This window comes from Chelonia mydas, chromosome 7 (assembly GCF_015237465.2).
Source record: "Chelonia mydas isolate rCheMyd1 chromosome 7, rCheMyd1.pri.v2, whole genome shotgun sequence".
In the NCBI taxonomy this organism is placed as follows: domain Eukaryota; kingdom Metazoa; phylum Chordata; order Testudines; family Cheloniidae; genus Chelonia; species Chelonia mydas.
In genome coordinates, this window is record NC_057853.1 from 9,500,825 (window position 1) to 9,516,220 (window position 15,396).

Sequence of the window (15,396 nt, forward strand, 5' to 3'; positions counted from 1 at the left end):
GTAGATGCACTGAAGTCACCACTGAAGACTCATGTGAGTAACTCCTTCCCAGTGGGAGTAAGAAAGTCACAGCCTGGACCTTGGAGATGAATATTTAGACATCAACTAAATGAAAGAGGTGCCACCACTTTTACACCAAAATCAGGCAAATATCCAGCCCTAAGTCTGGCATTAATCCTTTCAGAACAGGGCCCTTGGTTTATTCCTCTTTGAATCTATTCTGTATTCAAAGCAAGTACGTTTTTTCTGTCACTATACCACTATTGTTAACCACTATAAATGTATTAAAAACACAAGGGCATTTCAGTATGTGTATTGTGCATGAGAAATATTGTTACATGACAAGCTCCAATTGGCAAGTGAAAAGAGGTTTTATTGAAGGAAATAGCAGAAGCAAACAGTGAACTATGCAGAATAATGGTAATTGTTCCTTTAACATTGGCAGCACACGTTCACTTAATATGACTGCTCCTCTGTCTCTGCCTCATCCAGACCCAAAGGACCTGTTAGACAAGCAGGCAGCCACCTCTCTCTGGGATCAAGCTGTCAATGCAAACTTGCTTTCTTTCTATTTCTCTGAGCTAAGCTATACCCCCAGAGCTCCAGAAGCTTTTCCTGAGTGAAAGCTTTAAAAAAGCTCTATTCTAAATTACAGCACACGAGCTGTTCTCTTCAGACTGACAGAACAAAAGAGGGGGGAAAAATGCCAAAAGTGCAGTCTGAATTACTTCTTAGTTACACTGAATGATTTGCCTCATCGTGGTTTAGCGGCACAGATTAATGTCGTCTTGACCTTGCCCAACTAACCCTCAATGAGCTTCCTGCTAATTAGTTTCTGATCAAAGCAACTTCAATCAGTGGGGGCTGAGGGGAACAATAAAAAATGCAGCACAGAGCTATTGTATTCAGCTCAATTCAGTGCAATATCAGGACATTCTGAGACCAATTCCAATGATTACTAGTATGGTTTGTTTATTGAGTGCCAGAAGTGTTCCTGATGCTTTACAAATATGTTAGATGATGTGGTCCTTGTTGTAAGCAGCTTGTTGTTATAACATCCCCAAATGTCCTTGGTGCGGAATCTTATAAGCTCACAATCTAATGCGGAAACACAGAGAAGGTCAGGTCAGGGGTGGGGTGGAGTGAGTCATGGCAGTGATCTTAAAGGCCTCAATAGCCAGCTTTGTCTGACGCATCTCATGCTGAAGGCTATTACAGAAGTAGAGGGATTGGATGGACAATTCCCAATCCTGCTGCTGCTGAATGGGGAGAGGATAAGCAGGCAGACATCCCACTCCTTCAAGGGGCCTTAAATTGGATTAAAGGGGTAGAGAGTCCCCTAAAGCAGCAAGAAGTGGCCAGATGTGAGGGGCGTTCTTTTGCAATCCTTTCCACTCCAGCAGATAAATAAAGGTAGGGCAGAGGTGAGATCTTTTGGGATAAGAGGTAGTTAAATTCTGATTTAAGCAAAAAACCAGCAAGATTCATTAGGCAGCCAGTGAGAGTTGCCCGGAAGTCTCAGCTTTGCATCAACCCAAAGTAAACTGCTGGGTTTCGGCAGCTGAAATTCTGCAAACTGAAACAAGCTGGTTTCATGCAGCTCACATTCTGATTCTTGTGGCTATTTATCAAACCATCTGTCAAAAGGTACCGTTGCAATATTCACAAGAGAAAGAGGGTTTAACCTCGGCATCCAAGCAAAGTGCCCAACTAAGGTAAAGTGGGTGAGATAATATCTTTTACTGGACCAACGGTCTAATAAAAGGTGTTATCTCACCTACCTTGTCACTCTCATATCCTGGGACCAACATAGCTACAACAATATTGCAAACAACTGACATAAATACACTGTATGGTGGCCTACATACATTCCCCTCTTAGTTCTGAGTTGGATATATTATTTTACACATCTTAAACTGTTGGTGGTTCTAATAAATGTGCACACACCTTCTAGAGATGGGCTGAAACCTGACTCAGATGACAGATCAATAAGTAAAGCCAAACGAGATGGAGACCAGGTTCCCTACGCAATACTAAATTATATAGAATTAAATTCTTTCTTCTGCATGACAGGTGCTATATAAATAGTTATAATTATCATAACATCATTTAATATTCCTCACAGAAAGGGGTAGCTCAGATAGGTGGGGAAGCTTACCTGAGTCTCCAAGAGGCTGTAAGATAGGACTGGCCAATTCTGAAAAACAAGAATTAAACAAAGAGCATCATGAGGCTGGATTTTGTAGCAGCACTAGTATGGCCTGGATATCAGTATTTTGGAAAACCAGTGTATGTATCCTAAAGCCCTACTATTTTAATTGAAGAGACAGAGTCCTCTTTCGTACCCCTGGCATACCATATGTACAGAATTCCCATTGATCAGAAAGTGCTCAATTGCTCTTTGTAGGCTGGTCCCAGAGCACTTTACCTACAGAGGGATCATTTCACCCACCAGTGGAAAACAAAGAGCTTTGCGGACGTGTTTAACCCCGCACACTACAACACTGTATAAAAATGTAGGCCAGGTCAGCAAGAGGAATATCTTTCTCAGTTGCACCTTTCGAGATGGAGTATAGCTAGGCAGAATGAAATGGTATGTGCCCAGGGCACCTGCTCTGATACTCTGCATATGCATTGGGATCGCAGGGAGCTGGAGAGAGGAACCGCCATGAGCAGCAGGTAAGGAATGAGTGTGAAAAGGTGACTTTCCTTCCTCAGTGACTCCAAGATGGTTTAAACAAGAGTGTCTCTAGCAAAGGATTCGTAGCGAAGTCCATTTCCAAATGGATACTGAGAGTTGTCTTAAAAGTATAATTGAGAATTATGATGTCTTAAACTCTGAAAGTTCCTCCTAGGTTAAATGAACCTGGGCTATTTATTCAATTTCTTTGTGTCCAAATGTATCTTCTGTAAACTGGGGACAATTCCTGTCTATAAAGTAACGTTTTGGATATGCCCGTTCAGCTCCAGAAAGTTTAATCTGTGGTGAATTATGTGGCACATAATTAAATCTCTGTAGCTATTCAGTTTATGGCCACTAGTTAGCTCCAATAGCTAGGATAAATTTGACAGGCTCACAAATGTCTTTCCAGCCTGTAAGTTTCCTGTTTTTTTCCTCAGTCTCATTTCTACACTTGCCAATACTCCCCCTCTTGCTTCAGAGCATTAGTAATGCCAATAAAACTCAGTGTGCCCAGTATATTAGTTAAGTTGTTTCCATTTTAACCAGAGAAAAATCTATTTAATTTAGTGTATTTGGCATGAGGGAGTTGTATTTGTATCTGGGTTGGGCCACGATAAGCCAATTGTCTGTCGGCATTATGTTTAAATTTGCTTTTAGCAGAACATTTACTGGAATGTCCTGTTTGGAAAGTTGGTCTGAGCTTTGGTAATCTAATTTCAGTCTGGTGGGTGGCGAGGGAAATATGAACTATGGGAAACAAAATGTTACTGCCACATGTGCTGGATTGTGGTTTGGTAGCAGGAGCTGCCTGTAATCGAGTCGTCATCAAAGCATTTCTCAGGGGATGCAATATATATATATATATATCAGTTTTCAAAGAGTAAAGAAAGGTACAACAGTTATTGTGACATAGGTTTTCAGCATGTTTCTGATTATCCTCTTGGCTGGAGAGTTGGGATTTCTAATTGTAAGGTTAAGGAAGCCTTTTTAGCTATCTCTTGCCTCCTAATTCTACGCTAGACAGTATTGTTTTCTGTGCCTTTTGTCTTCTGCCGAAGGAGACAATCTCTGGCTCATGTGAACATCTTGTTAAAGTCTGTTGAGGCTTAGAGGGTGTGACAGTTTTCTTTCTGAGCCTTTTTATTGGGGATTTTTATGCCTGATTTTCTGGGAGGTCTTTGAAATGTCTTTTATGTGGCAATCATTTCCCTGTTTCTTTGTTGTCCCAAGGTGTTGAGGTTGTATTTTTCTCATCTGTTCCTGTTTATATTGCGTTCTGGTTGGTTGTAACACTTTGACTTGAAACACTGTGCTATTCTAACATTCCACATCATTCAGAATCTCAGAAATGTTGCTAACCGCCTTCGTACTATAGCAGAGCTGATTTTTGTTTCGAGAACATTGAGTTTTAAAATCCCTGTTGTCACTTGAAGAAAAGATTGAGTGAAAAGTCTGAAATGTTATGAGAGGATGCCCACAAAAGACTACTGAAGAGAAGAAATACAAAGAAACCAGACAGATTTCCAAAACAGATCTGGGTCTGATTTTCAAGTAGGCCAGGTTTGCAAAAGTGCTCTGTATCCAATAACTCGCACTGGAAGTGTGATGCTTATGACCAACTTATCAAAAGACCTCAGCAAAAAAGTTGGTTGAAAAGTTTCTAATTTGACATTTTTCTTTGAAAACCAGAAACAAGTTTTTCACACACGTTTTCATGAAAAGTTGAGCCCATGTTTTGACTAGCTGTAGAGCTGGCCACAAAAATTCCAAAAAATTTCAATAAAAATGCACTTTTTGCTAAAATGGTCACATCTTCCCCCCGCCCCCCAGATCCTCTCAGCATGAACCACATTTTTGAAAATTGGCCAATTAGTTTGATCTGAAATGACAGCTGAGCCCTTCTGAAAAATCTGGATCTGAATGCGGGAGCTGATGTTTGGAAAATCTTGCCAATAGGGCACTTACTGTGTAACCCCAGTTTGCAGCAGTGAGCACTTACTCATATTAGTAGTCGCAGAGCATTGCTTCTGGCTACAACCCCGCAAGCTACGAGGGATCCGTGCAGACTCCGGGGTCCATCCGTGCAGATTCAGGATCAGGGATTAAGTGCTCACTGACATGAGCCAGAGTTGCACACTCTAGTCGATAATGAAAATGTATACAATGCTTCTCTGGTTTTCATAATGGGAAAATGACTGCACCACTTCTGCCTCGCAAAAGAACCGGTTTAAAATCTTGGCTCCATTTAAGTTAATGGTGAAACTCCCATTGATTTCACTGGGGTCAAAATTTCAACTCAGATTTTTTTCTATATAACTTACTGCAGAACTCCCATTGACTTCACTAGGAGCAGGATCACATCCTTATTAATTGAAGAAGAAAGGGCCACCATTTAGCCACTTTCCTTTTGCTCTAGTAATTATCTATACCTATTTTGTCTCCCTTACAAGCAACTTGGCCCATGCAACACACTGTTTTCCCTCCCATGTTTCAATTTCAGGTTCCCCAATTTTTTTCAAGGTGTTATGCCTTAAATAATCTTGTTTCATTTTCCCCACTGCCTTTAAAACACTCTGTTCCAGATCTGATTTCATCTTAATTTATATTACCAACTGTGTGTGTTTTGTTAATGGGTTTTATATGCAGCATAATACATACTGGTATATCACTGATGTTTATAAAAATCAAGTTTCATACCGTACTTATTTCTCTTTCGGTCACATAAAACGCTCAAACATGGCACTGTTGCAGATTAACAGTCATTTAAAAAATAGGCTTCATGTTTATATTTTTTCTCACCACCTTCATTACATCCACAAGTTAGTTACTTGGATTGGAGTAATGGAAATCTTGTGGGACCGTCAAAAGGGCATTTATTTGCTACTGAAATATCAATTAAGATAACATGCAAACTAATACAGTAATCAAATAAACTTGATGGATAACACAAACTTTTTTTAAAGCTGCAGAGGCACTCTAACAAATCTATTTGATCAATATATGGGATGCAAAAAAGGGGAAGACAAGATTGACTGATGAATAAAATGAAACTGACACAAATAGGCTGACAGCCAGTTGTAAGTCTCTTTAGGGCAAATGCAATTAACTCAGAATAATAGACTCAAATTTGATGGTTAGAAATGCATTTTTATTAACAATCACAGCCTGAATCATTATGCACTCCTATGAATAAAACTGTACTTATTTTGCCTATGTGTATATATGTATATGTACAAAAATAGACCTCACTGGGTGAGAGCATTGTTTTTGTGTGTCAGAGAGAATAACAGGATTTGATTTAAAATAGAAAAGCATAAACAACCATAAATCTAAATATTTAAAACCATGACATAAAATCAAGTATACTACTTTTAAACATAAAGGCAATAAGCACCGGTCTCAGGACTGCTGGTCCTTTTGGGATGTGAAATTGCAGTCAGGGATTTACAGATTTCTTTTTGAAGAAGAGAAGTCATTACTAAAAACATAAGCTCATTCTCTTTACTTTAATAGCTATTTTAAATCATTCATTTAGAAAATACATTAACAATCTATTGTATCAGCAATATGTTTCCATTGGCATTCAGTCTCCATGCTTTTTTATTTCAAATTATTTCATTAAAAGACTATTAGAATTAGCAAAATGATCCTACCAATTTCTGCAAATGCTACTCTTGAAAGGGCTATTTTCCTGATTATTAACAGGTATGAAGTATTAAAATTTTTAAGAGGAGGGGAGATACTCAATTGTTAATATGTCCTTTTTCTTTTGACCTTAATTACAGAGGTTGATTGCTATTTGTAAATTACTTTAAATATTATTAATCTAATTTAATTTCTGAATAAATATAATCTCTATTTTCGCATGGATCCCACAGGACACAGATATGAAAAGCGATACCTTGCAGATATGCCTATAATGGCAAAGTGTCCTTTTTGTCAGAAATGGGTACAATATACAGTACCATTTAGTGCGTAGAATCTATAAATCATAGTAACAAGCATAGTGTAAAACGACTACACTACTGAGGAACCCACCCACAGTGCTTGAGGGTAAATCAATGTAAATATCATGACTGGGTGACAACAAGGAGTGCTAATAGAAAAAATAGGCATCACACAAAAATTAATTTAGGTCACATGCTGTCCTCTGGCGTGTGGTGTGGGTGGGAGCAATGGAACAACGAATGGCCACGAAATCAACAGAAAGGGAAGTGACACATTCTCCACCCACCCACAGCCTGTGGAAACCCTTCTGTACAAATGTCATGCAGCTGGTCAATGCAGTGCAGGTTTGTTGGGTTGGAGCCAGGGAGCAGCTGCGCACAATTTACTCTTCTTTAAAAGTGGCTTTCACCCTCCCCATTCCCAGGAGTGGGCAATGTACAGTTATACTGGGAGCCTGGGCGACATGACCTCTGGTAGGAAGAGGCCAGTGAGAACCACAGAGACCAGATTCTCCTGTAAATCCTTAGGTTCAGACAGGTTTTAAGGCTGCCATTTTACATGCCTCCTCCATATAGCCACAGACTTCTTTGCCCAGAGGGAAGAATTTCTCAGAAACTTCAAAAGGGTAATCTTCATGGATGGGGGTTTTTTTGAACACTTTTTCTCCTCCCATGATTTATGACAGGGATATTATGGCTGTCTATCCCAGGGTTTCTTATACCTTCTTCTGAAGCAGCTGATACTGGCTATTGTCAGAGACTGGATGTTAGACTAGATGGACCACTAATCTGATCCTGTCTTGCAGTTCATGTGGCTATATCATCACCACATATTGTGTGCATATGTATGCAGATAATAATGATAGTGTGGGGTGGTAAAGCATAAAGTTGTTCTTTTCTGAAATGGAAGCTCTTAGAAGCTGTTCAGAGTTTGGAATATTAAGGAGTCCCTATGGAGACGGATTTGTGGGCACAGTTCAGGTGAAGTGGTCAAATTTGCACAATCCATACAATTTATGATGTGGCTCTTTAGCCTTACACACTTGATGATGATATCCATATAGCTGTCACTGGATGCTAGTGGAAAAAAATCTTACTTCTTGGCTGTGATGTCAACAGAATGCTGTATTTTGTGACTATAGCATAACTACTCTCAAATCATAGAAGGTTAGGGTTGGAAGGGACCTCAGGAGGTCATCTAGTCCACCCCCCTGCTTGAAGCAGGACCAATCCCCAATTTTTCCCCAGATCCTTAAATGGTCCCCTCAAGGATTGAACTCACAACCCTGGGTTTAGCAGGCCAATGCTCAAACCACTGAGCTATCCCTCTCCCCATCATTTGTAAATGAGGGAAATGCCCTAAAACAACATACATGCAGGGCTTCAGGATGTAAATAAACTAAAGATAAAGGGCCAGATCCTCAACTGGTGCAAATGGGTGCCGCTCCTATTGATCTCAGCAGAGGTGAACCCATTTATACCTGCTGAGGATCTGGCACTATAGGCTTGCTCCTCCTTTCATTTCATTGATTTTATACCAGTGTGACTCCACTGATCTCCATGCAGTTATTCCTGATCTACAATGGAGTAAGTAAGAGGAGAATCAGGCCCTGTATGCTGATTCTTCATGGATATCATCATCATCCCACAAAACAAGAATGATTCATTTTATTCACAAATGCCTCGGTGCTTGATACGGGTCACATTTAAACTGGTTTCACACCAACCTCACCCCATTGATTTGAATGTCACTCCTGAATTACATGGATAATGTGAGAGGAAAACTAGGCTCTTAAAATCATATCTTAAATAATGTGTCTCAATAATCTCTTAAAAATCATCTCTCTCCAAAAAAAATCAGCAAGCAAGAAGGAGGCTGTTTTTAAGTGCATGCTATTTTTTTCTTAACACAGTTGTCAGTAACAGCAATATACATCTTCGATAAGTGAGCATTTTCCACAATTTCTGTTCCCCTCATTCATTAAAAAGCCGTGTTTAAGCTCAGAGCTTTGCTGGGTATGTTCTCTGATGCCCCTGCAAGGGTTTAAAAGGGGATTGCTGGTGTGTAGGAATGCCAAGGCAACACCCTTTACACCCCTGTTGGGAGCCAAGTGTATAGATGGCACAGAAGTTTTTCTGGGAAGACAACTGTATGAAGGGGGAATCCTCATGTAATCTGTAAAGACTGCACAAAATAGCCAGACTGAATGGAGAATTTGGACCAAGGACTGAAGAGTCATCCTTTTAGATCATTTCAAGCACTTATTTCGTTCCTCTTCCTCTCACCGGTGAGGTCCAGGAAGCAATGGCTAATTGTCCTATGTTCAGAGCGATAAGGATTTATGCCAATAATACACCTTCCCCATCAGTTATCGCACCCCTTTCTCTGACTAGCATGCAGTGCGTGTGACTGTGAAGCAACAGACAGGCAAATTGGTCAAAAAGGCCATTTATAGTAGTAGCTTCTGTTTAAGAGGCGCATCGCTAATCAGATTCACTGAGTCTGAGTCAGCATCAGCCCCTAGGCTGGCTTCTACTAGCCATCATGTTGACTTAGTGCTACAGGCGTGAACTGGATGAGCCCGGATTTTGAATCCGAAGAACAATGCCAACAAGAATCTCAGTGGATGGAGTTGGAAAAGACCCCATGGGTCAATTAGCTAAATCCCTTGCATGGAGTGAAATTTTCCTGTAGGCTAATACCTTAGGTGTTTTCTCTAACCTCTTCTTAAACACCTCTTAGTGACAGTGCCTCAACCTCTTCTTTAGGCAGCTCATTCCATTGCCTAATAATCTTTGCTCTTAAGACATTGTTCTACCATCCAAGCTAAATTTTTCCTTTTCCTAAATAAGCAGCATGGCAGGTGTCCTGCTGTGGAAACAGAAAAAAAACCTTAATATAGTTTTTTGGGGAGAAGCATGGGGGAGGGAGAAGGGATTGTGAAGCAGTAAAGTGAAGCTTGCCCATTCCTGGATTTACTTATTTATTTTAAAATATTAAAGGGCTGAATTCTGTTCTCTCTCTCACATCTACCTAAATCTGGAGTAATGCATCAAGACACAAAGGGAGTTATTCTGGTTTCACACTGATGTAAACAAGATCTGAATTTGGCTCCAAGTTGCTGAGCTATGGTAGCTGTTTTATTTATATTAGGCAATGCAGTGGTAATAAAATAAGACTGAAATTACTTTAGTTATTAGACTAGCTCTAATAAGACAGTTCTGTAGGGTACTCAGTAGTTGGCACTCAAAAAACATCTAACATGCCCAGTATTATAGTACATAAATACCTCCAGCAACCACCTGATTGGTTTGATTTTCTAGTAAAATACAGTGACCTGGCATTGTATTAATAGTAGTATTAACAACAGAGGCTAGAGACCCCATGATTGGAGCTCCAGGTGCTCTACATACACATAGATGGAGGCAGTCCCAAAGAGCTTACAATCTAAATAGCCTATGGAGGTCTGAGGATTTTACACATGGGAACTGCAGCACAGAGAGATCAAATCATTTGTGCAAACTCACACAGGAAGTCAGTGGCAGAGCCATGAACTGCATGTTGCTCATCTGTCCTGTAAGCCAGCACCTTAACCACAAGCCATGATTCTCCAATATCACATAGTCTTGAAAATTATCATCATCCTACACTGGGTTTCCTGAAGTTATCGTTTCACTTTTTTCCCTGATCGGAGAAGGTTTTACATTTCCTATGTATGATTTATGTCTGAAAATGGTGGAAACTCATTTCATTATCTTCAGCAATAATACTAGCCTCTTACAAGCTATGCTGTCTACGGTGACACTGCATTCATGGTTTACTGAAGACCCTCACGAATCACCTTATCTTTCATTTCAGCCCCTTTTTAGTTTTGTTTTTATTTTTGCAGGTAAATATTTGCTTAATGACCAGTGCCACTCCTGAAATTTCACTGAGAGAAGGTAAATTTGTGAAATTTCAGACTATACTCATTTAAAACAAAATCCCAATGAAATCACCAAGAAGCAAAATCACAAAATTCCATTAAAATCAAAACAAAATACAGCTATAAAATACTATTTTCCTGTATTAAAAAAAAAGGATAAAATTAGATAACTATTATTCTCTTGAAATTCACACTTGTCTACCTAGCTTCATAGATTTGTAAGGCCGGCAGAGACCACTTGATCATCTATCATGGCACAACACAAGCCACAGAATTTCACCCAGTAATTCTTTCAGTGAAGAGAATTCTTCTTCTTTACTACATAAGTGAACACTGTCAAATCCAAACAGACACTGTCAGGTCAATTTAGGCCCCACATTTAGGGCTAGATCCTGCTCCCCTGGAAGTCAATAGTTTTGCCATTGATTTTGGTGGAAGCAGGATCAAGTCTTTTATTTTCAATTTGAGGCATACAGGTTGGAATTATGAAGAATGATTATTTAAAATAGCAATGATGTAATATCAGTGTCAATTCCATTATTTTAACAGATGTAAATTTGCTCTGTTCTTGAACTCTGGTGAATGGTAATGGCAATATTAAAGAGATACTATTAAGACTACTTAAAAGAACTATTTGTAAAAATTGTCTCAGATAAAAAAACAGTATAAATTGCTTTTTTATTCACTCTGTGCAATTATTTATTTGAATGGGTTTGTATATTATTACAAATTAATGGGAATAAGCAGCTAAAAGAGACATGCTAATAATGCTAGTTGACACTGGATACAGGAGAGCTTACACTGCCTCGAGGATGTAGATGGCCTTCCTCCAAAGCAACTGCTAGAATAATCTTAGCTGCAGAGCAAACACAGTGCGCAGCATTATGGATCGAGGATGTAGAAAGATGCTGTAACTGAAAATCAGCAGGTTAAGTATGTTTCACTGACGGGGCATATTTGTGTGCGTGTGTACTGCAAACGTCCTTTCTGCAAACAGTTACATGGTCCTTCCTGCCTGATGTTGAGTGCCCTGAGTTTTCCCAGCATTCAAAGTATGAGTGCTGAGCTTCTTGCAGGATTAGGCTCTTATTTTATATAGTTTTTTTTAGGGAACCTGTATAACAAAATATTCAAGAGGTAAATAATAGAAAGAGAGAGAAACAAACATTGAGAGGTATTTGCAAGGAGGAGAATGTGTAGCTACAGCACAGGTTGGAAATTGACTTTTCCTAACCTGTATACATCCCCTACCCAGAGAGGGCTGTATTTTCATCCAGTTCATGTTAAAATAACCAAACTTTCCTTCCTGAAAGCACTAAGGGCCTGATCCAAAGCCCATTGAAGTAAATAGGAGTCCTGACTGAGATATGAGACTGAGAATCAGGAAACCTAGAGTCTAATAATGCAGTACTGACACTAGGTCACTTTGGGCTCGATCCTGCTCCCATTGAAGCCAGTGGCAGTTTTAGCTCCTTGTGATGTTGGGCCACGTTTTTCAAAAAAGGGCCAGTGATTTTGGGTGGCACAAGTTTTGGATGACCAACTTAAAACATAGGGGGCCTAACTGTCATAGCGTTTACAACTCCAGATGAAGTCCATGAGAGATGCATCGGATGAAGTGAGCTGTAGCTCACGAAAGCTTATGCTTAAATAAATTGGTTAGTCTCTAAGGTGCCACTAGTACTCCTTTTCTTTTTCCATGAGAGTTGCAATTCTCGACATCTCAGAAAATAAGGTGCAAGATGGGCACTCTAAAATGAGATAAATAAGATCAGTGGCCACTTTTCAATGTTTGCATTTCTGTGCTTCAGTCTCTCAACCTATAATATAGAGGTTATAGAAAGGATGAACCCAGTCTGCAAAGTTTTGATCTGAACTTCCTCAGGGTTCAAGAAGGTTCAGCTGTAAGGTTTGGCTTGGTCCATTATAGAAATAGGATCCAGCCACAAAGTTCAGATCTGGTGCAGACCTTCACTCAAGTTTCCAAAGTTTTGGTTCAGGCCAACCTTCTTCACAAAGGTGTGAGGCTTAGCTTGTTAAAGTCAGCAAAGTGACTATATAGTGGAAGGTGTAAAGCATTATTAGTGTCGTCTCACCTGTCTTATTGGGAAAGTCAATTGTTTAAAGTTCTCTATGCAGCGCTGTAAACTGTTCAGTCAGCAGAACTATGCAAAATTACTAGGTGTTCCCCCTCACTGAGTATTCATGGGCACAACCTGAGATTTTCTTTTTCACAATTACTCATGAATTTGATCGAAGCTGAAATGCGTCTATTTCCATTAGCAAAATGCGTCTATTTCCATCTCGTTTTTTGGTGCAGATAAAGTGAAATATCGCAAAGGGCAAAATCATGAATCCTCCAACCCCTCCCCCCCCCCCCCCGCCAATTTGCCCCTCAGGGTGTGAAGCAGCTTTTTTCATGGTAAAATGGCAATCTTTTACTTGTGTTAAATTGCCTCTCATCTTTGTAAAAGCCAGCAAAAAACCCAAGGAAGATAAAGGTATAGTTGAAATCAGCAGATATAAAATAATAAGTGTCCTTCCTCTAGTAATAGAACCCCACCTTGATTTAGTAAGTTGTCATTCCTGAACCCCAAGAACAGTTTATCTATTAAACTGGAACACCAAATGGCCAGTTGCTTCTAGTGCTTTTTTTGTTCTTCAAGCTAATGGTCATGACTTCACCCTGATTTGATCTGACTGACCCAGAGCAGAGTGCTCAGTGATCTCAGCCTTTTTCTAACACATTTGGCTGGAGCAATCGGAACTCAGTCAGCACAAAGCTTTAAAGGGGAGCCAAACCAAGCCTACCGGGCACAGAGCAATGAGCTTAGAAGGGCTCATTTGCCAGAATCCAAGCTTCTGATCTGCTGTTTTGCTCGTGTCTTAATGGTACAGTCTACACAGTGCTCTTGAGAATAATGAATGTATAATCCCATACGCCACAGTCCATTACCACACCGTATTTGAAAAAGTTCCCATTAACAAAACAAAATACACATAGGTAAAAATATCAATATGTCTCACTAAAGAGGAAAAATGGAAAATATGGCCAAGTCCTGGGCTGCTGGGCAAAGCCACAGTGGATTTATGCAGGTGGAGTCGCGGGGAGGACAGATTCGTACCTATCCCCTCAGAAAATCAGAGAGACAGTGCTAAGTAACATTGCACCTGGGCCACAGACTCTATTACAGCCTATTGGCAGAAATAATGCCCAGAGCCTTCCTCATCTTCCTATCCTATTTGGCCCAGATTCAGCAAAATACTTAAGCACGTGCCTAACTTTAAATGCACAAGTCCCACTGAATTAAGCATCTTGCTGAATTGGGGCCTCTGTCATAAAACTCTGCTTAAAATCATATTCCATACTCATGTGGCCCTCCCACAATGCCTCTCTCAACACTCCTGCATCCAGTCACCATGGACCACCCGCCTTGTGGTGTGCAACAGGTAGTTGAATGTCTTGTGCTGACTCTTTTTCCTGCCACTGTAACAAAAATTCTGTATTTCCACTGCATTTGGGGCTTTGCATGTGGCAGTGGTGTGATGCAGCTTTGGTTCTAGGGATGAAATTCACCATTGTGCATAGCACAGTGTCTTCAAAACAGAGCTTAAAATGGGGCTTAAAAGTGTGGATTGGAGTTGTGTTGGTCCTCTGCACTGGGATGAGTTTCACCCTAAAAGAGATAATTGTGACTAATAGCTGAATAAAAGCTAGTCATCTGATCAACACACACACATCAAATCCATAAGATTAAATTCAAAGTTCCCAAGCTTTGAAATCTTCACAGAATTAGACTCTTCTCTTACCTCTTAACTTTGTAGTAACTTTTGAGATAGAAGAAGGGGTGATGAATCACTATTGGAAAGTGCTATTAAAAGTGACAGATAGGTGACACTGATATTACCATCTTCAACAGGCAGCCTGTACTCCTCAGTCCTGAACTACTGTACCTCTGCTGACCAGCTTATTCCTGGGCACCGAACAGCAGTTGTTCAGTCTGTGGGCAGCGTTTGTAATGTGGATAAATGGTTACTAGGTACTCTGAGATATTTGCATGAACTCAGAGAGCATTAAAAAGGATCATGCACCTTACTGTTATTTATGAATCAGTAAACTCTGTTTTAGCACTTCCCCTCCTCTCGGTCTTCCTGTGAGGAGTCTTGCCTCCTTCCCTGCACCTGTTCCACTCTCTCTCCAACCCTGAAATAAAATGAAGTGAAACGTGGTGGTTTCAGCTGAGTTTCACTTTTTGTTTCTGGAGTTGTTTGAACTCAGGAGGCACAAATCCACAAAAAGTGATACTGGGCAGAAAACTACATCTTTCCCTCCAGATTCTACCAAGCTATATAGCTCTGCCAATGGGGCCTAGTCCTTCAAAGCCTGTATTAACAGCACATTTCCAAGAGTAAGAGGTATGTTGGCGTCTTTTAAACCAGACACAAGGATGTACTTGGGAGTGATGCACCCTGCATCTGCTGTGCCTCACTCTCACTGAGTAAGAATCTTTCCCATGTCACCTCCAAACCAAGCCATCCTGGGAAGTGTTTTTCTCTGGATTGCCCTGAACCCACAATGAACTATTTTACCATCAGGCAAGCACCTGCCCTGGATCTTCTTACCACACAAGTCAGAGAAAGACTAAGTGAGATGGGGCAGCTAGATTGGTCTCCACTGTGATATTGTGTGTCAATAAGGGCCAATGTCAATTTCCCAGTGTAATTTATGGGACATGAAGTCTACTTGAGAGCTTATGCAGTTCAATTTTAACAATGAGGGTAACTAGCCCCTTGAATGGATTAACAAAGGACATGGTAAATTCTCTGTTTCTTGGAGTCT

General features: G+C 40.2%; 1 protein-coding gene across 1 annotated transcript in view; it reads right to left on the reverse strand.

The window, feature by feature from the left end:
- Positions 1-15,396, reverse strand: part of MDFIC2 (MyoD family inhibitor domain containing 2) — a 50,189-nt gene that overhangs the window by 18,263 nt on the left and 16,530 nt on the right. Inside the window, exon 3 of the mRNA XM_027823875.3 lies at positions 2,159-2,197. Within this exon, the coding sequence (XP_027679676.2) occupies positions 2,159-2,197 (39 nt within the window). The remainder of the gene's footprint in view (positions 1-2,158; positions 2,198-15,396) is intronic.